At 39.0% G+C, this 27,996-nt stretch overlaps 1 protein-coding gene across 1 annotated transcript; it reads right to left on the bottom strand.

Annotated features, from left to right (window-relative positions):
* Positions 1-1,479: 1,479 nt before the first annotated feature.
* LOC149088663 (uncharacterized) lies at positions 1,480-27,946 on the bottom strand. Its single transcript, XM_089252178.1, has 9 exons — positions 27,775-27,946; positions 24,948-25,044; positions 24,017-24,107; positions 22,497-23,876; positions 17,622-17,783; positions 10,242-10,405; positions 10,058-10,142; positions 3,932-5,275; positions 1,480-1,733 (listed from the first exon to the last, which is right to left on the bottom strand). Exons 2-9 carry the CDS (start codon positions 25,032-25,034, stop codon positions 1,567-1,569), a joined length of 3,480 nt encoding a protein of 1,159 aa, XP_089108304.1. The 5' UTR covers positions 25,035-25,044; positions 27,775-27,946; the 3' UTR covers positions 1,480-1,566.
* Positions 27,947-27,996: the final 50 nt, after the last annotated feature.

The raw sequence follows: 27,996 nt of genomic DNA on the forward strand, positions 1-27,996 counted from the left end.
ATGCCCAACACGATTTATACTATAACGCAGATCTACCAGCTCAATAAGCAGGTGAGCAGTTACTGATAAAACACATTCTGTTTGAACAACTGTTCGCTCTTACTTTCTTCAGCTAGCTACCAGGGAAGCCGGGTGCCAGAAAAAGGGCAGTGGAGGGAGGGGGTCGGTGATAGAAATTTGGAAAACGACAGGAGAAAGACTTTCAAGAAGCGAACGATGGCGACGGAAACTCAAAACAAGAGAGCGGAAAGGGCAGAAATTCGTAGAAGGAGGAGTGGAGCTTATATTCCAAAACCTACGAAAGGGGTCACGAGTTGATTTTCTTCTGAACGTTTTATTTATTTACTAGCTATAATACCCGCTATAGTTATTCGGTTATACCCACTACTCCTCCCCCTTACCATATAGTTTTTTTCAATCACTGACGATTGAAAAACAGACAAACTATTATAAAGGCATAAACTATCATACATAATACAGGTATCATTAAAGGAGAGACAAAACCATTGTGTGTGTAAAGGCATATGCATGTCTGAAACGCATTGTTAAGGAACCACGATAACCTCAGTAAACATTCTAAAAGTGATTGTTGAGGCCCAGTATACCATTGCTCTGAGTCTGACAAACGTTTAAAGCAATAGAATTACAAATCGATAATTCTATACAAGGAAGACAAAGCCACGTCTACCCAAAAAATAAAAAAGCCCGAAAAATAGATGAATTGTGCAAAAATACAATATACAAAGATAAGTAAACAGAAGGAAGTTAATATGAAAAACAAGTGAAAACAAGAGAAAAAAACCAGGCAAAGTTACTCATTTTTTTGTGATAAGAGAAAAATCTTATGAATACAAAGCACTCTTAGAGATAAAAAAGGAACATTAATGTGGAAAATATGTACATTATCTAGACTGGAATGAGGAATCTTTATGAAAAATGTCAAATAAACTGCTTCGACAAGAGGACACCAGCATCGATTGTTAAGGGAGAATTCTAGGTTGTGGTTTCGCAGAGAGTTTTCCTCTAATAGGGTTGTGAATAAATGGAATCGCTTGCCTCCGGTGGCCGTGAATTCTAACACAACTGACACGTTCAAAGAAAAAGTAAGACGGACACAGTGGGATAAATCGAGAAGCTATCCATAGTTTCATAATACATTTTCATGCTCACACCGGTATAAAACCACCAACCATTTCATTTTAAGAATAATAACAGATAGTTTCGTTTTTATCCAATAGGTGTAACAACAGGAGGACCAGGCGCGGATCCAGAGCAATATGAGGAGGGCGAACTAGTGGGAGCAAAGGGGAGTACCGTAGATATAAGTCCCGTATTTACGGGACAAAGTTATTTCCTTTCGTATTTCTGGCGAATACGGGACGACCGGAACTCGAGCAAATCGCCCCTCCCACCTCATCGTCCTGGATCCGCGCCTGACACTCAATTTTTTAAAAAATTCAAAATTCACAACATGAAACAAAAGATTTCAATTGATTTTAATGAGCTTCAAAAATTCGTGTTTCCTTGAACAGTTAATTCAATCTTATTTTATTAAATAATTAGCCACTACTTCTTTCCAGTTGAATTTTGATTGACTGGCTTTTTTCTGTAGTACAAGAAGATGGCGTAAAATAGGAAAAAGACGCCGCAAAGAACCGCCACGGACATGAAGGCTAACTTTCCGCCGTACTTGCTCATCATTTGACCGCCTATGAGATTTCCTACGGCCTTACCTAGATATTGAAATTGAAGATTTATTAAATCCAAATTAACTCGAAATGAAACAAATACAGTCGCACTTGGTTAATTCGAACCTCAAGGGGACAGCAAAAAAAGTTTGAATCATACAATTCATCAATATAGGATAACTATACTTCTATTAAAAAAAAATCTATATACAGTAGAGTCTCGCTTTATCCGACATAAGGGGCCGGCAGAACGTCGGATAATAGGGAGGTACAACAGATACGGAAAACTGACTGACTGAGGAGAGATGTCGATGCTTCAGGAAAAGAAAATCCATCTCTGCCCTCACGGGTAATCGGACCGAGCCCTCTACCAACTAAGCTATGAAGACAGATAGATATTCTTCTCCTTGGAGCATATTGTATATGCTGAATGGCTCCGTACAATGGACGGTGGCAACATTCTGCTAATAGCTCTCAGATGATATTAGGGCCACCAGATGGCAGTATATGACGAAAGACGTCACTCTCCATTGTTAATACGACCGGGCAGAGATGAATCTTCCTTTCCTGAAAAACATCGATATCTCTTCATAATACGGATAATACGGAATGTCGGATAAGCGAAGGTCAGATAAACGAGACTGTACTGTATATAAAATTGATTTTCTGTGTGTGTCTGTGTCTGTATGTTCTCTATAATCGACAATTTTAGATCTATTGTCGCCAAATTTTGTATATGTATACGAAGCAGAACCCGACTTGAACGATAGTCTACTTTCTTAAAAGTTTGTCAGAGCTGGGCATGCCCGAATGGGCAAAAATCTGTCAGGCAACAATGGTTTCTGAGCCTCAATAATCCCCTTTCGGAATGCTTACCGTGGTTCCTTAACAATGCGTTTCACACATGTATATGCATCACAATGGTTTGTCACTTCTCTAATGCTAACAGTATTATTTATAATTAGCTTTAATACCCGGCGCTGCCCGGGTTTTCTTCAATGAGGCTTTTTGGATCATGCGATATCTCCCTCTTTCTTTGAGGGACACGCAAACCGTGTCTAAGTTAACCAATATGGCGACTTCCAGCGCGACTCATGAAAGAAACAAATCTAGATTTAAAGAAACGTAGAAATGAATATATTTTTTTTCCTTTTATATTGGCGATAAGTATTTCGATTAACCCCCCCCCCTTTAAACTTCAAGTTATCCATCTGCCTATTCCAGCTTCCAAAAATGCTTAGTTAAAGCTGTGGAATTTCTTCGATGTACTTTATGGGCCCATAATTAATTTTAAAAGGCTGTACACATACTGGGACGAAGAGATACGAGGAACGAGATGCGACTAAGAAGAAATAAATCGCCTGGGGTGGAAGAAGATATGTTCGCACATTTGTCAGGAGGAGGAGGATAGAAAAAAATGACCAGAGGGCTTCTGAAATGTAGAAGGGTGTAATGATGATGATGATCCCTCTCTCTCTCCGTAGAAGCTCTTGCCTTTATTTTAAAGGAAAGGGGGGAAAAAAAGGAAAAAATTTCCAATTTTCTTTGCCTCTTTCCTCTCCTTTGTCTGGCTTCCCGAGTATGTCGGGCGCATAATAAAATTATGCAACTATTTCCATCATTAATTCCCTTCCCCATTCTCGTACCTCTTGGTCGCTTCACTATGTGCGTCGCCTTAGGGCACCAACATAGCGCACGCTGGTTTCTAATTCTGGTAGTCGGCACCGTTGGTGATTAGTTAAAAAACTTGAAATTCAGGTTTTTAACCAATCCGTAACAGCGTTGATTTGGAGGGATCGGCAACCATCGTCACTACGTTCGTACCATTAGGAACACGGGGCGGAATTTGTGCACATCTGTTGAAATGAATTGAGTTACAATTTAAATCGAGTATCGTAAAATTCAGTTTGAATTATTTCTCCACGAAAAAGGCATGAACCAACCACTCTAATGTAGGAACGTATTTTAAATAACTTGGCTTATATATACTGGTATATGCCTATACGGTAGGTAGGTTTTAATCTAAAACAAGTGTTCTCTTGACTTTTTTGTTTCGCGTATCCCGTGTACGAATAAAATGAAGGCCAGGGACCCCTTAACAAAATTTTTTCCCAGCAATTTGAAAACAATGAGTAAATTGTTTACTCATCCAAAGCTCACGGACCGAAAAATATTTCCAAGGACCCTGGTGCAAAAAAAAAAACAAAAACAATATGGAGTACTTGGGGGTTTTTTTTCCTTACCGAGAACAAAGTGGATTATAGCCGCCAATGTTATAACCGTAGCAGCTAAACCTTCAGGGGCTATTTCATAACTGTGTCTGACGACAGCTACCCAAAGAAGGTGGTATGTGAATATGGCCGATGTCTCGAAGATCAAAGCGTGCCACACATTCACCAGGAACGAATAGCCCAAGCAAAAGAAGATACAACCGAGAAAACCACACAGAACAATATTCGAACAGCCAAGAGTACGAATCCACCAGTCAGACGTCAATAGAAACGGCAGTCCGCAGATGCTATTGACAGCCATCATGAGTCCCATGAGGATGCCAGGTGAACCCAGCTGATCAAGATAGATGAACGAATACATTCTCGCGAAAGCTGAGCTGATTCCGAGTACGAGCACTGCCAAAACAAAAGCCATAACGTCTAGATCTTTCATTAGCAATTTACCGTTTTTCATCATGTTGCGGCCTGGCGGGTTGATTTTAATATCCAGCTTGTAAACGAATATCATCAGTAGGGCGAGCATGCCATCGAACAGACATAACGGAAGAACATAGTTTTTCGAACTACCCTGTTCCGGTGTGGTCAAGTCGATGAGGTAGCCGGCGAGAGGCAGCATCAGAACCATGCTTAGAATCGCCCAGAACCTTTCGTGGCCAAAATCAGAGCCATATGTTTCAGCCATGAATACTGAAGTCACTTCTATGATGTTGTAAGTGTTAGATCTGAATACATTCATGAAAAAAATGATAACGAAGCTGGCAGTTTCCACCAAAATGCTATTGTCTTCGACGTTCGGACATTGAATTTCGATCGGAATATCGCCGTCTCCGCCATCACAGAATGATGAGCAAATGCCTTTAAGAATCGATTGACAAAACACTGTCGAGTTTTCTCTTGACGTATTAGAGCTGGAAACTACTTCTGTCCTATTGAATCCATCCCTGAACGTTTGTGGGATGAATTGATTTGGACCGTTAAGATTTTCAAGTAGACTAAAGACATGGTAGAACGTGATATTTGACTCGCATTGTACAAAACACGTATAAGCAACAGATATGCTGTTCGGATCCTTTGCTTTGAATTCAGGATTGCATTGGATTTCCACGTCATCCAAGAAACATTTTCTTTCTCTCACAGAAGGCACGAGCAATACGCTATTCACAGTGATTGCCATCAAGACAAGATTAGCGACTAATACTGGTTTACAACGTCCTATCTTGTCGGAAATAATGCCAGGTATCGTGCCAGCGAAGAATTGAGCAAATGTAGCCGTCGCGTTCATTAAGGATAGCTGTGAAACGGTTATCCCGAGCTGGAGTAAATAGAGGTTGAAGTAAGTCAGTAACAGTCCCCCACCTGAAAAGATAGATTACAACATTTCGTGTAAAATATTTAAAAAGATATTGTCGTTGCATGTTGAGTGAATTCTGCGAACTTTATACTACTATCGAGCTTGGTTAATTCGAAGTCCAAAGTCATTGGACAAAAGTTCGAATTATCCAATTAATCTATCATGGATCTGTAAAATGACTAAAAATTGCAACTTAATCATCAACATTCACATTGGATAATTATTATGAATTATTGAAATTTTATCATAGTTAAGAAACTGTTTTTTAATATTTCAGTAATTTATAATACAGTCGAATCCCAGTATAATTAACTCCAAAAGACCGAAGAAATCACTTCGTTAAAACGAAATTTCGCTGTAAAGGAATTTTAACTTACAGATATTTTCCTCATTTCTCTGTGAACTTATCTGGGAGATTAGCTAAGTGTTCGTTAAAAAAAAGATTTTCAACGACGAACTTTATACTACTATCGAACTTGGTTAATTCGAAGTCCAGTGTCATCAAGTCTTTGTGATATCAAGAAAATATATACCTTCATTAATGTATTACAATCTGAACTTTCCGATACATTACATGCTCTTAATGACGACAAAAAACTTCAGATTTTGAACGTGTTACACCTTGTGTTCGTTTGGTTGAACAGCCATAATCGGTATCAAGTGGTACCAGGGTTGGCAGGTTTTTGATGCATGTCACGTCAGAAACCTTAAATACTGCTTTTCAACATATAAATTCGCATTGAAAATACGCACATTGATTGCATGTAATGCTTGAAGTGACTATGCAATACATAATGTGTGATTTTAAAACAATCTCCCCCCCCCCCCTACATAATTATTTTGGACAATTACATATATATACGTATATATATATACTTTTAACACATAGAATTTGAGTAGAGAATAGTGTTCCGGATAATTTTCCACAAGACTTCGATGTTGCAAAACAAGAAGCAGTTCGACGGATCACAAACGACGCTCAGCTGAACAACGGTGGCGGCAGATGGTCAACACCTGCCGCTACGCATGTGCAGCGTTTTGCTTCGCCAGTGTTGCCAGATCGGCCGTTCTGACTTCATTCACCGAACTTTATTGTCAGAGGTTGTATATTACAATCCGAACTTTCCGATACATTCCATGCTCTTAATGACAACAAAAAAAAAATTCAGATTTTGAATGTGTTACACCTTGATCTGTTTGTTGAAGAGCTATAGTCGGTATCAAGTGGTACACAGTCTCGATGCACTCCAGCTAAACAATGTTAAAATGGGCACTAACTTATCAAAGAAAGAGTAGAGAAAAAAACAGAATTTTCAAACTTTAGTTATTCTTTAAAAATTTATTGTTTAACCACTTCATCTAAAAAAAGTAAAAGTCTGGCTTCTTGTAGAAATTTTCTCATACAAAAACCATGGTTTTTTTCTCCCTCCAACTTCGCATTATCCAAAATATTCGATAACTGTTGGAATTAAACAAAAACTTTTAACATTAAAATTAGAAATAAAACTTATGGAGAGTTCGTAAAAGTTCGAATTATCCAAAATTTCAATTAATAATCCAAGTTCGAATTAACCAAGTTCTACTGTATATGGAAACATGACCTACGAGCCGAATAGTTTGTGCACCCATGATTTGGAATAGCGGCACCCAACTTTCCATCATGATTTAGGTACACCCCACCCCCTTCCCGGAAACGTGAAGAAAGCTTGCGTACCAACTACACTGCTAAAAACAATTAGGGGAGCACATGGTTTTAACAAAATTACGCAAAGATGTATACCGATGAGTAACATAAAATGAATCATCCATAATTTAAAGCCTAGCAGGAAACGGAAGAAGAAAACTTCATATGCAAATCAAAGTTCATGACGTCAAAAACCAGAAAAAGGAGATAAGGGCAGAAATCGGGATGTTGCAGAAACGTCTGTTTTACTGCCGTAACTGTGAAATTCGATTGCGCAGTATTTTTTTTTGAGACAAGGTGACTTGAGGATGTCTCAACAACGTGATTTATCGGAATCCATGGCATGGCGTGTTATAGGCAGACTGGAGTCCGGGCAAACACAACGTAGTGTCGCGGACGCTGTTGGAGTCGCCAGAGGTGTTGTTGCAAGGCTGTGGAATCGATTCCAAGAAACAGGAAATGTTAGACGTCGACCAGGGCAAGGTCGGCCACGCGCCACTACAGCAACTGATGACCGGTATGTACGGTTAACAGCCCGTCGAAACAGAACAGAGAATGCTACGCAGCTGCAAAGATGGTTGCTCTTGGCAACAGGACGAAGGGTGTCCAGCCAAACAGTACGTAATCGGCTTCATGTGGGAGGACTCTATGCACGTAGGCCAATGGTCTGCATTCCGTTGACCCCACGCCACTGTGCGTGCGGCCCGAAGAAGATGGGCTGCTGAACATCGAGATTGGGAGCAACGTGATTGGAGCCAAGTGCTGTTTACAGACGAGTCCCGATTCAGTCTGGAGTGTGACACCCGACGTGTTCTGGTATGGAGGGACAGGGGCACCCGAAATAACCCCGCATTCGTTCGTGAAAGGTCACAATACAGACGAGCTGGTTGGATGATATGGGGTGGAATCAGCATAGGCGGACGTACGGACCTGCATATCATTCGGAATGGCACTTTGACGGCCCGAAGGTATGCAGACGAGATACTGCGACCTCATGTCATCCCTTACGCTGGAGCCATTGGAGATTCCTTTGTTTTCCAGGATGATAATGCCCGACCACATAGAGCTCGTCTGGTGGAGAACATGCTTGAAGCTGAAACAATACAGCGTATGGAATGGCCAGCGTGCTCTCCTGACCTGAATCCAATCGAGCATGTTTGGGACATGCTCGGACGATGCATTGCTGCGCGACCAAGGCCGCCTGTTACTGTCAGAGACTTGCAGATTGCACTTCTTGAGGAGTGGAACAGTATTCCCCAAATTCTGATCGATAACCTCATCGCATCCATGGCAAACAGGTGTGCAGCAGTCTTAGCTGTTCGAGGAGACCACACGCCCTATTAAAACTCATGCATCATGTCTAAACAGTACTTTTTTTTATCGTTTACATGTAACCGAATTGTTGCCCTAAATCATCTTTTCATGTTTTTTCCATATTTTCAAAGAATTAAAGCTTAATTCCAAATTTTTTCACGTCTTTTTTCTGTATTGCGCATTGATACGCGTGTACTATCCATTGTATGCCAATACGTGGCTGTCTCGCACGGTTTTCTTCACTTTTTTGCTTGCTCCCCTAATTGTTTTGAGCAGTGTATAAATGCATAAGAAACGTGGTTGCGTATTCCCTGAAATGTGTTTGTCTTTTAAATATGCCCATAAAAGGCTTGTGGACCCTTTGAAATATACATATAGGGGGGCTTGCTATTAAATTATTTTTTCCATTGGTTATGAATTTCTTTAATTCGGAAATTATTTTTTCATTAGATATGCATTTTCATTAATTCTGAAATTATTTCCTTATCATTTAATATATTTATCAAGCACTAATTTTCATTAATTCTGAAATTATTTCCTTATCATTTAATATATTTATCAAGCACTAATTTTCATTAATTTTTAATTTTTTTTCCATTGAATATGAATTCTCATCAATTCCTAAATCTTTATCTTATCAAATATTTCATGAATTTTGCGATTATTTTTCATCAAATATGAATTTTCATAAATCATGATTGCTACCTTAAAAAATCAAATTGCCCCCCCCCCCTTGAAAAATCATATTGTTCCCCTGTGGGACGTAGAACCCACATTGGCAATCACGAGTTTATATTCATGTGAAAAATAATCCCTGTTCATACATAGCAATGTTCACTACAGCATTGTCAGAAAAAGGACAATCCATTCGGAGGCGTACGCAAAGGATCGACCTTTGGAAGGGGCACAAAAGGCTTGGGGGGGGGAGGGTGTGGTCGCAATGAATTTCTTTAAGAGAAATTTTGTGTTCTTAGCCTTCAAATAGTATTTAAATGTATATTTTCTTTTTACATTTTAATATATGTTTTTTAAATATCGGCAGTTTTTCGCCGCCTGACAGTCGAGTGGTTAGGGAACTAACTACTAAATTCTGACTGTGCAGGTCTGGATTCGAATCCCGGTTTGGGCATCATGGATGTCTACTAGTACCAGAAAATTATTTGGACAGATCCTACAGAGATCTCGTGGTAATGTTGTGAGATCATAATATTTAAAAAAAAAATTAATATTTTTTTGATCACCTGGGGGGGGGGGGGGCTAGTGCCCCCATGCACGTTTCTGATCCCAATATGCGTTTGGAGGTCGGGGGGGGGGAAGAGCTAAGTCTAGCTGAGAAGGGGAGATCACACGACTTTTGATGACGGGGTGGGGGAAGCCAAAAATATTATACTTGCGTATCCATTCGAATGTGTAGAAGTTGTGCATAGCCTCAAAAATATGTAGGAAGCGTGCATGTTCTACAAATGTGTAGGCATCTTGCCCACTAGAAATTGCGTGGTAGGTGCTCGAATTACTAAAAATATTTAGAGGGCTTGTATAATTATCCCACAACAATTTTTGAAAATTTTTTATGACATTTTTTTTCACCCCGCCATCACTGCTTACTTTTTACTTATCAATTCTGAATAGCTCGTGTCACATTCTAAGAGGTTTCACAGATTGGGAACCCCAGACTTAAGAGATCTGGAGCTCCTTGAAATACCATAACGACTCATGATTTTTGACTGACTTCACCTCATATTTCAGCAAAGCTTAATTCTATTTCATGAGAAAAAAAAACCCAACTTACATGCCCACCAAAGAAACAAGGATGCCTTCAACGGTACCATCGGGATATTGATCTTCAAGTATTTCACACATTTATTTTTATACCGCTAAAATACAGAGAAATGTACTTAATATCTCCCTGTTCATAAAAAAGTTGGGAAAAAAAAATCAAACATTCGTAGAAAAATATTAGCTTCTTACAGTACCGTTATACTTCCATTCTCCTGAAACGTGTTGCTGCTGCTGCTGCCGCCCTGTATTTCGTTGATACTTTCGTGTCTTCTATAATATCCATCGGTACAGAAAACAGTTTTTGAAGCACGTGTTTGCTCACAAACAGCATTTACTTGATATTCCCGTATCGCCATCATTCACGTTCATCCAAATCTAAATTTCAAGTGACAAATTAAACATGCAATTACCATATAAAAACACAGCAAATACTTTTCCACAACATGAACAAAACCACAGAAATCAACGAAGTGCTCACCTTCTTTGGAAAACAAAATCAGTTGTTATTAATTTCTGCGCTATACGCGACGGAAACCGCAATGAACAACACCGAGTTTTGGGTGTTTTTTCCCCGTAACTTTGCTTCCGCTTAACTGAGAAAATCGCTGCTCAACAATTCACACTATTCGAATCACATGGATATAGACCTACATAAAAAAAATTAAAAGAAAACACAAGCACAAATACAACGCCACAACAGGCAAAATGCCCAACGAGATGGCTGACACACACACACAGGTGTAATAAACTGAGAGTTCTTCCCTCGTCCTTCAGTTCGCGCGCGTGTGTATTACAACGTATTCGTGATTCAATGATTATGTTGCACGGGGAAGACTGTTATATACCTTAGAACCTTATTTTTCAAAATTTTCTTACCGCACAGTTTTTACTGTGAAGTTTATCTAAATCCATTTTTAGTATCTGTATAATGTATGAAACATCTGGTGATATTTAAATTACCTTTCTGTTCTATTACAACCATGAGATATGGATTCAAGTGCGGGTAAAAATGTTCCAAGGTAAAACATTGGGTCTTGTACCTTGAAACATGTAATGTTGTAATTTGAAACAGGGCAAAAAATTACAACGAGAAAAAAAATACAAATATTACTGGAAAAATAATATAAATGAGTATTTTTTTAAATATAAATCACATATAAAAAAGAAAAATATCAAAATAATGACACAAATATGTATGATTATTAATAGGGCTAGGATTTTTATATGCCCTAAAACCTGTTAAAAAGTGCATTTATGCCCAAGTTACCATCACCGATTCACATGATTAATCTATTTATTTACAGCCACCAACCAGTGTCGTTGAAGGGCTAGTATTTTTTATTCCCCTAAAATTCAGTGTCGTTGCTGATTGGTTGAAAAACCCTGAATTTCATGTATTTTTTTTTACCAATCAGTAACGACGTTTCATTTTCAGTGCATAAAAATCCTAGCCCTAAATGATACTCTCTAATAAAGGCAATTTGAAATTGTCAGTGTTGCGACAGTAACTAACCGGTTTGCACTAACTAAGTGCAAACCGAAGTTGTGTGAGCATATCATTTCTAAGAATCGGAACGAATGCGGATTCTTTCCCGGGACCACAAAAGGGGTCGTCTATGCCCGCAAACGGTAATGAAGCCCGCCCCCCTCCCCCCGAGAACGAAAGATGTTGTCCAGGTATGCAAACGAGAATGGAGGCCTAAGAAAGCATAACTGTGAAGTGTAGAACGAGAGGTGTGGAAGAAAAAGGTTTTATTAAGGGGCTCGGTTTCCTAATTATTAAATAGTCTCCTTTGCATTGGTTTTCGTGGATCTAGGTTTCTTTTGAAATTTGAACGAACGTTTTCCAACTTCTTCAAAGCGGTTGTTGTCGGGAGTCTGGCGATGATATTCCATATCGGGAATGCCGAGTGGGTCCAATGGGTCGGGGGTCGATCTCCGTTGATCTATTCATTTCATCAGCAACAAAATACACTCCCATACTTGATTAAATCCCGTCAGATGCCACCAGAGTTGCGCGTTTGCGTTGCTTATATTCGGGGAAGTACTTCGCGTTCGTTTAGGGTGCTGCCCGGCGTTTTTGATGTCATTCTCTTCGCCATTTTGTTTTCTACGCATTCGGGCCCGATTTTTCTTATTTTGGTTGTACTTTTCACTCATGTATTGCGAAATTTTGCATACTTTTTTAAATTTACAGCCTTGTATTTTTTTAAGTATTTAAGATATATACAAACTTAGTACTCAAAATGAGTTATAGAATATATATTCTTGTTCAAAACAAGACTTGGTTCACTGGGATTGGATAAGTAGTTTCTGAGATATGATCCCATTTATAGACACATGTCGAATCCAAAAAAAATCGAAAATCGTTGGTTCATTTTGCGCATTCACAGTTGCTGAGATCAGGTTACCACAAATATAAAAATGATACTCGCTATAACGAGACCAAGATGGTAGCGCTATGCTTATGTTCTGATGGAGTTATGGAAGTTTGAAATTGCTTCAACAGAAACTGCCGCTCATTGGACGCGTTTGCCTCCCCACACACGCGGCATCATTTTGAAAACGTTTCCGCACGTCAAAAAAAAACAAAATATCATTACTTACTTAAACTATTTCGTGGTTTGTTTACCTCGTGTTATTAGCATGTTGTGCTTAGAATTGATGCTGTCGTGAACGCACGTGACTTAAGAAAAACGATAAAAACTTCAGTCAAGTGTCAAAGAAGCATCAATTTATAGTTGCTGCGGTTGGAATCAATAAGTCAAGAATGAAGTCAGTCAATAAGTCATTTCAATGAATCTTTTCCCCCAAATCTCATAAACATGTTTGAAAAATTGTTTTTTTTTCAGTTTCGTTTTTGAATTAATTTTCAAAAACAAAAACGAAGCCAAAATTGAATATTAGCCATAGCAAAAAAGACATTAAACAATAAGTAAAGGAATTCATAGAAATTAATTATTGGCTAATTAATGTAATCAATTACACAAAAAAAAAAACCAGAATTTTCAAACAGATAAAAAGCGTATTATCCAAGGGGGGTGCGGGAAGGTAAGCCACACATTGATCTGGAAGTAGGGGAAGAAAAAAAGGTTGGGAACCATTGCATTAGAGATAAAATATCCGTGATGTGATTGATGTCAACAATTTCTGTATCTGGATATAACTGATAACAATAAAATATTTTCCCACTTCTCCTCTTGAGGAAATTCGTTTGATAAAAGTTTTTTGTTGAAATTATCCCACACTGTAAAACACAATGTAGGTAAGTAACCTACCGGTGTATCAGCCAGGCGAAGCCACCACACCACCCCAGGGTGCCCCTCGCCAGCTCTCTCGCCCCCATTCCCAGCCCAACAATAGCCCAGCATCGCCACCCGGCACCACCAGGACGTTCGCACCCCTCAGACCCCAACTAAACATCCTCAGCCAAGTCCCACAACAGCCGCAACCCGACCACCAAAAAACTCCACACCACGCCACCGGTACATAAACCTTTTTACCAGTATTTAATGTCGTTTCCCCCCAATTTTCCTCTGTGTTTCGAATTCGAATATCTAAGTAGATATTGCACTTCGAAACGTGGAATTTTTTTTTAGTTGGCATCAGGAGAGACAGGGCAGCAATTTTCTAATTGGGTTTTTGAGCACAGGATGTCCGTATAAAAAGTTAACGTCTTTACTTTAATAAATATTCATCCCCTTGCAACATAAATGCGACATAAATGCCATATCTGAGGTCCACTCGTTATTTGGATAATTTTTCTAATCGGAAGTATGGTATCTAGGATCAACTGTTCGCCAGTAAAATGCCATACGCCCTGTTACCTATGCACCCTGTATACTAGGTATATATTAATCGATGTTTCACTGTATAAAATTTCACTGTAACTGACTTTAAATATAATAAATGTCATCAAAATAATAATTTTTAACCTAAATTTTTCCAAAAAAACAAAAAAGAAACACATCGCCATTCATCAGTTTAAAAATTAGTGTTTTTCAAGTAAACAGCAGATACCTCTGGTACAAAAATGCGCTATAATCGAAAGTGAAACTGGATTTTTAGATACCCCTTTGCCATGAAGCTTGATACATATTTTGTTAGATGTTTTCAAAAAAAAAAAAAAAAAATTAATGTGGGCACTACAATTTGCAGGGAATAAGCTTATAGATCGCATTCACGCGAATGTAACCGATAAGCTGATGGGTTAAATTTTTTCAAGTTTTATCAAAGAGCTTTCATAAAACTTTTATCGTGTAATAATCCCACGTGAATGATGGAATACGTTTTATTACCAATATTTCGCGACACATCCGAACCGAGAACAAATTATCAAGATAATCAGAAAGTTTCAGATTCAGATCCACTGTTGCGTCAGAGTCATCTGAAAATTTGATTAATCATTTGTCACTCATTAATAAATGATGGAATCGAGAATTATCTGCTCTTCCATACTCTTCATATTGTTGACTTCCCCCTTCGTCCTCTTCTTCTAGAAAATGGAAACGAAAGTGTTGTTTTTAGTACCGAAAGCACACCAATAATTGAAATTTGCATTAGACCTCACCTTTACCGAACATAACATCAAAAAAACTGTACAGAAAAAAAACAAAAAAACTTATATATAAATATATATACTGTATAATATAAAATCACAAACTCGAAAAGGGCCTGTTTCTAAGAAACCGAAGTTAGTGACGATTTTATGTTACGGAAGTGGGTGACGTTTTTGTGTTACGGAAGTGGGTGACGTTTTTGTGTTACGGAAGTGGGTGACGTTTTTGTGTTACGGAAGTCGGTTACGATTTTGGGTCGAGTTTTCATTTAACTCTAGCATACATCGGGACCCATTTGACCCATCGGGACCATGTTACGTGCATGTACCGAGAGACTCCCACATTCTACAGCAAGGGCCCCTAGGCTGGAATTTAGATGGCGAGCCCCGAAACCAGCTTTTCGAGAGGCCCCTCTTTGGTTAATTTATAGTGTGTAAGAATCGTTCCGGCCCCTGTCAGCCCTGCCTTTGGGGGGGGGGTGATGCCGAGAGGTATGTATATGTATAAATATACATACAACATCAGGGCTCCCAACACACAGGGTCGGGGTACCCGGGGGGGGGGGTTGCGCGTATACCTTCATGGGGAAGTTAAAAGCTTTCATTTTCAGGGGTCCTTGATATGGATCTCATTGTTTTCTTGGTGCTTTAACGTTGAAAAATTTGCGATAGCGCAAGCCCAAGATATATCCAGTCTGGGGTGGGGGGTCCCATAAAATTTGCGATTCGGTCACGGTTAGTTGCGTGGGAGGGCCTGGATTTCATTCGTTGGTGAAATGAATACAAATAAAAAATTTTCATGGCACTCGCAGCGGGGGATGACCGACAAGCTTCCAAGTCGAGGGCCCCATGTTTACAGGTTTCATTTCGGGGGCCCTGGATGAATCTCATTCTTTTCTGTTGTAGAATTTGCAACAGCGCAAGCCCGAGATAAAGCCAGTTTGGGGCCCCACTAAAAGTATGCGAATTGGTGTCCCGGGTAATTGGTTGGGGCCCTGGATTTTATTCGTTGGTAAAACGAATACAAATGAAAAATTTTCATGGCACTTGCAGCGGGGGATGACCGATAAGCTTCCAAGTACGGAGGCCGGATGTTCACAGGTTTCTTTTTGGGGGCCCTGGATGAATGTCATTCTTTTCTGTTTAACATTGTAGAATTTGCCGCAGCGGAAGACTGAGATAAATCCAGTCTGGATTCCCTACTAAAAATCTGCGTATTGTGTCCCCGCTACTGGATGTGGGACCCTGGATTTTATTCGTTGTGAAATTGATAGAAATGAAAAATTTCGTGGCCCCTCACAGGGGGTGTCTGACAAGCTTCCATGTCAGGGCCTCATGGAAATGTTGACAGGTTCTAATTCGGGGGGCCCCTGGATTGATCTCATTGATTTTCGTTGTTTAACATTGTAAAATTTGCAACACATCGGTAGCCCGAGATATATCCAGTCTGGGGCCCCACTAAAATTCAGCGAATTGAATCTGGGGACCCCCATGAGGAAGTTTTCTGGGGGGGTACTTGATGTATCTCATTTGTTTTTTTTCGTTTTTTCTCATTTGTTTTTCATTTGCACGTTGATGAAGTGGGGCGCAGGGCCCCCCCTAGTATATATATATATATATATATATAAACCACATTTAGCATATAATTACCATTTAAAGCAACTATTAGTCAGGCTCTGATCCAGAACGATGAGTCGGGAGGGGCGAATTGTGCGTAAGTTCTTTGAATCAACCCGTATTTTATGGGACATACAAATTTTCGAATATTCTTCCTCTCTCAAGAGGAGCGATCTCTCTCGCTCTCCCCCCCCGCCCCCCAATGGATCCGCGTCTCAACGAAGGCAGACGTCTTCAGATGTGAATTATGCCGAGGTAGAAGCCTACAGCTCCAAACGGAGTGAAGGCAGACTGATGAGTCGGACAAGCGACTTGTTGCATAGGTGTATTGAACATCCCGTATTTTAGAGGACAGACAAATTTACTCCCCATGTTATTCTAGGTTGATCGCCCCCCTCTGGATACACGCTTGCTACTAGTAAACCACCACATGCACTTCGTAAATGTTCCTCTGATTTTCTAACGAAATGGTACATGCCAAAAAAAAAATGTTGTGTGCCTCGCATGAGGATGGCTGTTTTTGTGAGGACCGCTTGTTATATTTTCGAGAAGCGCTGTCACCGGTCATCCGAATTCGAAATCACCAAATCGGCAGGTCATTGCCCGTACGTATCATGCGTGATTTTGAATGATAACATGATTGTTCTCTGTGGAGAAAGATTTTTCAAATACCATACTAGCGCCGGCATTCACTCATGTTTGAAACCACAGAAGACCACCTTAAGCTGATTACACAATGCCTTGCCACCTCGCATCGAATTCATCGTAAGAGACTACTACTACTACTACTTAACAGTGCACACACCCCTCGTACATATGGCTCTACAAAATTTCTAACGAATTCGTACATGCCGGAATGGGCGTTCTGAGAGTATGTGTGTCCTTAATGTATTTATGTTGTCAGCATTGCGCTTGTTTCGTGTTATTTCTGGTGCTACCACCTGCCACGGTCCCCACGTCCTCAAATTTTCAATTAGAAAATTTTAGCCCTGTAGTAGCCCCTCCTGAGGCCAACAGAAAAAAATTCCATGTTTCTAAGTGCTTTTCATATCATTTGCTAGGATATTTGAATTCAAGAATTGGAAAGTCATGAAAGGAGAGTAAAAACTAACGAATCACGCTCTTTTCCCTCATTTACGCTGTTTTTTCTCAACTTCTATCCGAATTTTGAATTCGAATATCTAAGCGAATATTGCACTTAAAATAGGAATTTCTTTTTCGGCCTCAGGAGACACAGGGAAACTGCAGCTATCCCAAGATATACACAGTCATTCATGAATTTAATCTTCTCGATAAGGTTTTGGTCTCAATCGATTACAAAGTGAAAACTTTTGGTGATTTCGAATAGGCTGAACTCTTTTCCAGATCACCTTGTGCACTAATGAACGTGTCATATTACCTGTGGCATTTCGTTCCTGATTAATTTTATTTTTCCGGAAATGAAGGAAGGCACCATAAACAACACCGGAGAATCCACAAAGGATGGCCATTAATCGATACGCCCATCTCCCACCGTACTTGCTCATAACTTGACCGCCGAAAAGACTGCCGACACCTCTACCTAAAGATCACACAAAAAAAATTAACACAGTATTTGTGTTACCAAATACATACTAATACAAATACAAGACCACTACAGGCAAAATGCCTAACGAGGTGACTGAGAAAAAGATGCCCATAACAAATATGGATGCCATATGTTACTAAAACACAGCAACCCAATTAAAAATGCAATTAGAAAAACTATATAATGTGTAGTTTACAACATATATACATGATATACATGTTTGTATATAAACAACATATATACATGAAAAAAATATTATATAATGCCCATACAATGTATTTATGGTTGTCTTATTCTAAGTATGGACAGCTTCTCGATTTACCCGAACATGTTTATCGTACTTCTTTTTAAACGTGACAATTGTGTAAAAATTCACTACCTCTGAAAAGTTCCCTGTGACACCATAACTTAGAATTTTCCCTTACCAAACCAACGAGAACACGCGTAGCTTTTCTCTGCACCCCTTCAATGTATATGTCCCGCTGTAGGTATGGTCTCCAAAACCTTATAGCGTACTACAGTACAGGACGAACCAAGCCTCGAAAAAGCCGAAGAATGACATTTGAAGAACGCGAAGAGACCTTTTTGAAAATCAAACCAAGCATTCTATTCGATTTTTCGACCACCACTGAACAGTGTCCGGAAAACCTAAGCCACTCGTCAGTGAAATTTCCCAAATTAGTGACCCTAGTTGCATACAGGATAGTGACACCATTCAACTCGTAAGATAAACGTGTGTTGTTCGAACCAAAATCAGCGACCAGGCCCTTTCCACACTCTAAACGTCATGCTCCATTCATTTGCATATGCTGCAATCCTGTTGAAGTTGATCTGGAACAATTTTCTACCGCTTTGATACCCGACTACCCCCATCACTTTCACGTCATCTACGAATTTGCTAGCAATCCCATCGATACCCTGATAGAGTTTATCGATAAAAAGGGAAAAAAGTAAGGGGGGTGGGGAGGGCCAACGACACTTCCTTCAGGAACTACACTTGTGACGTCTGTCCAACCAGAGAATTCCCGGTTCACCATAACTCGTTGAGACCTATCTCTTAACCACGATTCTATCAAATTCAGCAAGTTGCCCCTAATTCCAATGACGTGTAAACGCTTCAAGAGTTTACCATGTTGGATCCGATCGAATGCCTTCTGGAAATCAAGGTAAACAACATTTACATTTTTGCTCCTACCCAAAGCCTTAGTTACGTGATCATAGAAGCATAGGAGGTGAGTTACACATGACTTACTCTTCCTGAACCCATGCTGATTATCCGACAATACATTACTTTCGTCTATCCACTTCACAAACTGCCTTTTGATGGTAATTTCCAAAATTTTCGAGAGGGAGCTCATCAAACTCAGTGGACAGTAATTGGACACAGCTTCTCTACTACCCGTCTTAAATATCGGAACACTATTAGCAAGTTTCCAATCTCTTGGGACGATACCAACAGCAACACTACTCCTGTATATCCGTGCGGCTGGCCCCCAACAATTCATTAGCACATTCCCTGAGGACACTGGAATAGATATCACCTGGTCCTGGTTCTTTGCTTGCACATACATTTCTTAGAAGATTTAGTACCTCCACGTCTTCCAATTCAATTATTGAGGATTTTATAACCCCATGCAACACCCGTACATTGAATATGATTTTCTCTATTAAAAACCGATGCGGAAAAAGTCATTGAAAGCACTACATATGCCTACATTGTTCTTAACCCTAGACCCTCCTATTGAGAGGAGACCAACTGTCCTCTTACATCCGTTATTGACGTATCTAAAAAATGATTTTGGGTCAGAGTCAATGTTATCTGCCAACCTAGATTCAATTTCCTTTTTACTATCCCTTATCGCTTTCTTCAACAGTCTTCTTTTATCAGTAAACAATGATAGGTCACCTCGTCCACTTTTATACTCTCTGGATGCTCTTTTCTTTTCAAGGTAAAGGTTCCGCACGTTATCCGTGAACCATAGAGGGTGCGATGTACAAACACAATTTTTTTCGAACAAAGGAAATGTCGTGCAAAACCGAAGATAGCTTCGTACAAATTTTTTCCCTTTGACTTACCACCCCGACTGAGTCCAACCGGTCTTTCATAACTTCCGCTAACCTCTCTATCAAAACATTAAAGTTAGTTGTCTGAAAACAAGGAACCAGTCTTTTGTTATTAACCTTACCCGAAGAAGACTTACATAAAAAACTAACACGATGATCACTGGAAGAAAACTCGTCCTCCCCCGAAACATGTTAAAAAAAAACATCGGAGCTAGTGAGAACTAAATTCAAAATAGCAATACCCCTAGCAGCTTCTGATACATGCTGATACAAACGAGTCTCGAGTGCCAACTATAAAAGTCTCTTTCATATTGATTTCTAGCTGAAAGATTTTCCAAATCTAAACCCGGGTAATTGAAATCCCCCGGTATGACAACCCTCCTACGCTTACACATGTAGGAAATTTTATCATGTAGTTTGGCAATGTAGTTTGGATTCCTATTCGGTGGATTGTAATAAGCCCCAACAATAAGTTTATGACGTCTTTTGTTTTCAAGCTCAACCCGTATAGTTTCAATATCACTTCTCAGCACATTGCACTCTCTAGCCTTCAAACATGATATCACGTATATCAACACTCCACCCCCTTTCTTATCAGATCTATTTCTTAAAAAAAACATCGTATCCTGAGATGTGTAAGAAAGATTCATCCCCATCGTTTGCCCAAGATTCTGTAATGGCTATAAGATCCAGGCCCTCAACAACCATCATAGTTTCTAAAAAATCTTTCTTATTACCCAAGCTCCTGGTATTTATTATCACAAATTTTAATTTGCCCTGTGATTTAATGTCAAGCGAGAAGCCATCCAAGTCAGAGGTAGATAATTCTCAGTCAATACTGTTATTAATATCATTAACTAACCCGCATTGCCGTTCTACGTGGTCTGGGAGTAAAAACCTGACCTGAGCCTATCGTAAACCTCCCAGAACTCCTCCTATTCAGAAGAATCCCATCCCAACGAAGCCACCTATCGGTAAATGCTCCAATGAAGCTCCCCAAGTGAGGAGCAAATGACCTTCAGGCCTAAATTGAAATGGTGGATCCTACTCCTATATCCCTACTACCCCTTGGCAGTACTGGAATCATTGCTACATCTCAACCCCCCTCCCTACCGAATAACAGTAACTCCCGGTACTCTGAGGGAGACTGTCTAATATTCGCTCCTACCTGATTCGTTCCCACCCACAGAATTACCCGCAAGGGCAACTTTCAACGATGAAAAACGCCTCGAACGTTGCTAATCTTCCCCCAGGAAAATAACAGTCCTAGAAACTCCGAAAATCCCTACACATTCTGTTCCCTAACCATAGAATCACCGATGATTAAATCCCTATCACTATCCCCCTCTACCTCGTCCACGACCACCCATTCTTCCTCTAAACTGTCTTTGTTCGTTGAGATTGCTTCTTCAACGACAGGTGGCTCCGTAATAACCGGGCTCTCTAAAACCCAATCTCTCTCTTAACGCTTCGACCTCGAGTTCCAACCTTGCCCTATCCAAACACCCCTTAGAGTTGAAACTATCAGTTACTATCTCCTAGATCACGGTAACCTCCCGTCACAAGCCCTACACACTCAACACTAATCGAGTTCGAGGCATACTAACACTATTGCTATAAAAACAAGATAATAACAGTTATAAAATAGGAAAGTGAGAAACGTTAAAAAAGGAAATTAAAATAACGTAAATTACATTAGAATGCAAAATAGACGTAAAAGATTGTACGAAAAAATTAAGTAAAATGAAGTGCTCAACACTAAATCAGGAGGAATAAATAAATATGTATATAAAGAATATAACGAATGCAACACAACCAATAAAAAGGTACAAAGTACAAATTATACTTATTAGTATTAGCTAATTATCTATTCACTAATACTAAAAGAAAAGGATCCAAAATAAAAAAAAACTATACTGACAATACCCGGGAAAAATTATACACTGCTCGTTAACACTACCGCCCAAAAAACTCACGAAATTATGTCAAAGAAGCGGAAAAACACAAAAATGGTAGGAAACAAAGAACGAGGTATTCCCTCCTATACGAGCACGTGAGCAAAGAAATTGATTATCGACAAATAAACAACGGCCACAAACCTGGCGAAAGTACAATTAAAATGAAATGAAAATAAAATTTAAGTCGATAAAAAATACAAAATGAAAATTAAAAAAGTTGAGAGTAATAAGAAAAAGTAATCGCGCAAATATCCAACAATGGAAGTCCTTCTAAAAATCCAGTGACAAAATCAAACTAAAGAGACAATCAAACTAAACTCACAATCTGGGAAAATAAAGAAAACACCGCAGAGTTTGATCCAAAAAATAAACACCCTTAATAAAACTCACGAGAACAAAGGAAAACACAAAATGGCGCACCGACGCCACAGATAATCCTTCGGCAACGGTTTCCGATAAAATCACCGATATTGGTCATTATCGGAGCGCGATAAGAACACGTCGGATCACTACCGCGGCCAAGACGAAAATGAAGTCATAAATTATTTTAGACATTTAATCTCCTAAATTTAAAATGCTTTAATTCAATAAATCCTCTTAAAATTATCATAAAAAATTTTTGATTAAGTAAATTTGAGAGCGTGATTTTTTTTTTTCACAATGGGGAAACTAAGATACTGGTTACCTAAAGCCCAGTGTATGCCACCGGCGCACGAGATAACCGTTGCAGGTAGACCCTCGGGTGCTACTTCATGACTGTGAATAATAACTGCTACCCACAGCAGATGATATGTGAATATAGCGGATGTCTCGTAGATTAAAGCGTGCCATGGATTCTGCAGGAACGAATAACCCAAGCATACGAACACATAGGCGAGAAAACCACACAGCAGCAGGTTCAAACTGCCGAGTTTTCGGATCCACCAGTTTGATGTCAGTAGGAAAGGAAGTCCACATATGCTGTTCATGCCTAGTATGAGTCCCATAAGTATACTCGGTGAGCCTAGGCGATCGAGATAGATGAATGAAAAAAATTTCGTGAATATTGAAGCGGTGCCTAACACGAGTAGAGACAGGCCGAACGCCACTATATCCGGGTTTTTCAATAGCTTCAAGGCATTTTCTGTCATATTACGACCTGGTGCGTAAATTCGCACATCCAATTTATAAACGGCCAACATAAGAAAGACAAGAGTTCCATCAACGAAATAGATCGCAGTTGCACAGTTTCTAGGCTCTCCTTCTTCTGTCGTTAGGTCGACTAGGTAGCTTGCGAAAGGCGACATCAAGGTTATACCCAGCATCGACCAAAATCTCTCACGACCGAAGTGTGAATTATAGGTTTCGGCCATGAACATTGATGTCACATCCGTGAATCTGTAGCAGCTTGAAATAACAGCGGCAAACATGCAAGATATAATTGTACAGAGTGCTACGACTAAAATACTGTTATCCTCTACCCGAGGACATTTCATTTCTATCCACGAAGTGTTCGGTTCTCCATCTTTGCCACAGAATGATATGCATTCATCTTTCACCACAGACTGACAAAAAGATTCAGAATTGATCCGCGTAGCGTTTTGTGCAGTGATTTCAATGCCCATTTCACGAAAGGTCCTTTTTAAGGAGTTCGGAATCAGTTTCGTTGTATTCAGGATGGGATTTTCTTCGGCATTAGATTTGAATGGAAATATATGATATAGGGTTTCATTCGAATCACATCGTACGAAACATTCCAGGGAACTATTCATCAAGTGCGTCCTGTTTCCTAAAATCCTAACAGAAACGTTCGGACTACACTGAATTTCGGCTAATTCTGTTAGGAGGCATTTTCTTGTTTTTATCTCCGGCACTAGAAGTATACTGTTCATAACTATCACTACTAATATCAAGTTAGCGATTAACACGGGTTTAGATCTTCCCAGCTTGTCGGCGATAATTCCAGAGATTAGTGGGCCGATGAACTGAAGTATTGGATTCAACGCAAGCATGAAAGACAGTTGCGACACGGATATGCCAAGTTGAAGTATGTATAAGTTGAAGAATGGCAAGGTTATTGCTGCTCCTGTGAGATAATACAAAAGAAAAACATTTTTAGTTTAGAATCACTTGTTCGTTGTATAACTTGTGCATTGAAATGAAAATGTTTGACACTCTTTCAGCGAAAATACAGAAACTGAATACTTTCTATTACTGTACGCTTACCTCCATACCAGAGGAATAATGCTATCTTTAATGGTATCATGGGTTTATTGATCCTCGTGCATTTCCGAAGCTTGCCATCGTGCTCTACTAGCTGAAAGGTAGAATCTACATTGAATGATATTAAAATGCAAAAAGAAATACACACCGAATAAAATAAGAATATATACAGGGTGATTACTTAATTCTTACCTTGCCGCATTTTACTGGTGAACCGTTGACCCTAGAGGCATTCTTTCAACTAGGAAAAAGTATCCAAATAACGTGTATTACTCAGATATATCATTCATGTTGCAGGGGGTTGTATAGTTATTGAAATAACCTCTTATACGGACACTCTCTCCCCAAAAGCACAATTAGAAAATTGTTGCCTTGTCTCTCTTGATGTCTACAAAAAAGATTCCACGTTTCCAAGGGCAATATTCCCTCAGGTATTTGAATTCGGAAATTGGAGAAACGTTGGGAAAGTACACAATAAAATATCAGCCTCAAGAGAGACATGACCATAACTTTAAAATAGAGTTTTTGAGGACAGGGTATCCGTATGCAAAGTTAAATTTTATATTTTAATAACTATACAACCCCTTGCAATATGGATGACGTATCTGAAGTCTACACGTTATTTGGGAACTTTTTTCAATAGAGAGTATGGGTGTGAGACATAAACGGTTCGTCAGTAATTTGCTGCGAGAGGAGTTGACTATGCACCCTATATAATGATATATTATGCATTCGTATTCGTACTCGCCGTTATAAATAACTAAATTTTTTGCCCTCTTGAAGCTCGCTACAACGGGAATCGACTAGAAATAGGTCTTGAACAAAAGATGCTGTTAACACATTTCCCATAAAATGAAATTTACGCATGAAAATACGCATGAAATTACAGAAATAACAAACGGAGAAAGTAATTAGAAGTGAAAAGTTCCAATACCTCTGACTTTAAATCTTTTTGTCCAGTAGAATCGCTACTTGATTCGGACTTATATCCACGGGAAATGGCCATTTCTTGGATTGACATCAGTGATTTCCTTAAGATTGAATGAAAAAACGAAAAATATTCATGCATGTAGCGACTCCATAACCCCATATTTTTTTACACGGCTTATTTTTCAAACTAAGAACATAATTCTGTAGTGTTTGATCAGAACATGATAACCCCAAAATCACATTTTTTAGTTATAGCATTTTCATTGTCATTTAAAAATCAGAAATAAATCATACACACAAATGCAAATGAAAATATCATACCTCGGAATGTTGTTTAGCCGTACGCACGTATTTGTGCATTTATCTCACTTCTAATTAGTTATAATTAACAAGACCTATCACTAGATCAAAAAGACATTTTTTGGAGATATCAGGTTCTGACCAAACGCTACAGAATTATTATTGCAAATAATTTTAGTCAGCAGTGTATAGAAATAAAATAACATGACGACCTGCGTGAGTGCTAATTGAAAAAAAAAACAAGTGAGTAACAAAAGAGCATTAAGCTAGCCGTCCACTGGAAATGACTTGAAACGATAAACAAGTAGCGAAGTTGAAAAGATTTATGGCGGGACCTATCTGCTTTCAGACATCAGCCGCCCTCAAAATGGGCTCCTTTGGGAACCTGTGTGAAGAAGAAAAGACGAGATCATATTTGTATGTGTGAAGTGAAGTGCGTGTATGTCGTCAGAATAGGGGAATTTAGACAAAATCGGGATCCCATAATTAAATAATTATAGGCTTTAAAAAACTCAACATGTCCTTCCGAGCCGGTTAGTAATATTAAAAATTAATTATTTTGGGCAGGAAGAGTGATTTCTGCTCTCTGACGTAACAAGATTCACCATGGTCTCACCGTATTGGCTGGTAAGTGAGAACAAGCAACACCTTCTAGAGCAAGCTTTAGAAGGTATTGGAACAAGTCGCGTGCATCGAGCTTATATTGGAAGCATCCAGCCGCCGCGACGGCAGTGACATCTAATGCAAGGAAACCACGTGACTCGGTGGAAACAAAGTTCGTTTGCCCATAGAAATGTACTGTTCGGTCTCTGAATATTGGGTTTTAATAATTAAAAAAAAGGATAGAGAACTATATAAAGATGAAAAAATATTAAATAATTAAAATTGGTATAAATTTTATTCCGTTTTGGCTTTTGTGGCGCAAGGACCAATTTGTTCAAACTGCGCCAAAACAAATGATCATATAAAAATAAGATAAAATTTATTGTTGTCAAGGAATTAAAAGTACGTATGTTAATAAACCAATGTTACGTGAAGCGTAAAACAATGGCATAGATGTAAATTTCGCTTTGTGTACGGGGTGATTATAAAAAAACTATCTCCCGACATATGGGCCCCTAACTATCATACCATTCACAGAAACTGAATGAAATTTTGGCATAAGGTATTTTGAGGTATGCGCTCAAGAATGATATGGAAAACAACAGTGTCACTCTAACAGTTACGGTTACAGTGAGAAAATTTCGAAAATATCAAATGGCAACCCCAAGTTTTTTGTATTGGAATGCGATCTCCATACTGAAAAACACTAAATAGCGTTGGAATGGCACGTGTAGCACGAAAATCCCCGGAGCTAGGCAAGGAAAAAGTAAAAAGGACTTTGCCGTGACTTTACCAGAGCATTAATGTTCGTTTCATTCGTCACACCGTTTCTTCGGCTGAGATCCCAGCCTGATTAGTCCTCCACAAGGTCATGTGGAAAATTTGTGAAACACAATAAAATGCTTTATTTTATGCTGCTTCTCTGTCCTTATTGGTTGTCCTCACTTTTAGCCTATCTACCGCCGGTGATTTTCATGCTACAGTTGCCGTTCGAACGCTATTTAGGGTTTTTCACAATGGAGATCACAGTCCAATACAAAAAACTTGGTGTTGCCATTTGATATTTTCGAAACTTTCTCACTGTAACCGTAACTGTTAGAGTGACACTGTTGTTTTCCATATCATTCTTGAGCGCATACATCAAAATACCTTATGCCAAAATTTCATTCAGTTTCTCTGAATGGTATGATAGTTAGGGGCCCATATGTCGGGATAGTTTTTTTATAATCACCCTGTATATGCATGAGGAAAAAAAAATTCTTTTGTTTGCTATTTCACACATAGCCATGTATTGATATGATAAAGTAACTATCGTAATCAGTACGTTATAATTTGTTATTAAGAATATGCTGATTATTTTCATTTTCAAGATGCGTAAGTTTTTTTATAGCATATGTGTATTTCAAAAAATAACCATCATGAATACAGATAAAAATGTACGTGACGGAGATCTCGCATTGGTTTGAAGACACTGGTCCAGGCTGAAAAGCTAGTACGTGATAAAACCCATGATACAAGCTAAAAAGCCTGCATTAGTTTGATGACACTGGTACAGGCTAAAAAGCTGATACGTGATAAAATCCGATATAGTGCCAAAATTCCTTGGGACGGATGGTGGCGTTACAACGGGGTTCGAATGTATGTCATTCATGTAATGGTAGTAAATGAAAGTGAATCCGCGGACCTCTTACAAAGTACATACGGAGAACCAGGGGCCCGCGGACCAAAGGATAAAAATAACTGTTCTAAAATACGTTTTAACGTAAGAAGCAAGTTTCTGCAATTTTATAAACATACAGAGACAAAAAAATGGAAATTCGCTTAAACGAAAATTTCGTTATAACGACAATTTTCTTCTAAATTGCGAGAACTGTCGTTATAACGGACTTTTACTGCAATTGGTATATTAGGAAAAGACAAATACTCACTTCGATAGATCATCAAAAAAACAAATAAAAATCACTGAAAATGTTGAAATGCGAAAATTTTCGTTATTTGTCACACACTTGTGCGCTCTATACGCATAGAATAGCTAATCGACTAATTCTACGACACCATTTCTCGTATATAAGAAACAGCTACGGCTAGTGGGAAACACAAATGACAACTCATTCCGGATGTACATGCGTTATGTTTTTTATTGTGTTTAT

This window comes from Pholcus phalangioides, unplaced genomic scaffold, assembly GCF_987345545.1.
Source record: "Pholcus phalangioides strain wild (caught in Gottingen) unplaced genomic scaffold, Ppha-v1.0 ptg000003l_1, whole genome shotgun sequence".
In the NCBI taxonomy this organism is placed as follows: domain Eukaryota; kingdom Metazoa; phylum Arthropoda; class Arachnida; order Araneae; family Pholcidae; genus Pholcus; species Pholcus phalangioides.

Coding starts and splice junctions, on each gene's coding strand:
- LOC149088663 (XM_089252178.1), bottom strand. CDS start 25,034: ATGTCAATCCAAGAAATGGCCATTTCCCGTGGATATAAGTCCGAATCA. Junction 24,108..24,947: donor AAAAAGATTTAAAGTCAGAG/GTATTGGAACTT, acceptor TCTACCTTTCAG/CTAGTAGAGCACGATGGCAA. Junction 17,784..22,496: donor TGGCATACACTGGGCTTTAG/GTAACCAGTATC, acceptor TGTGATCTTTAG/GTAGAGGTGTCGGCAGTCTT.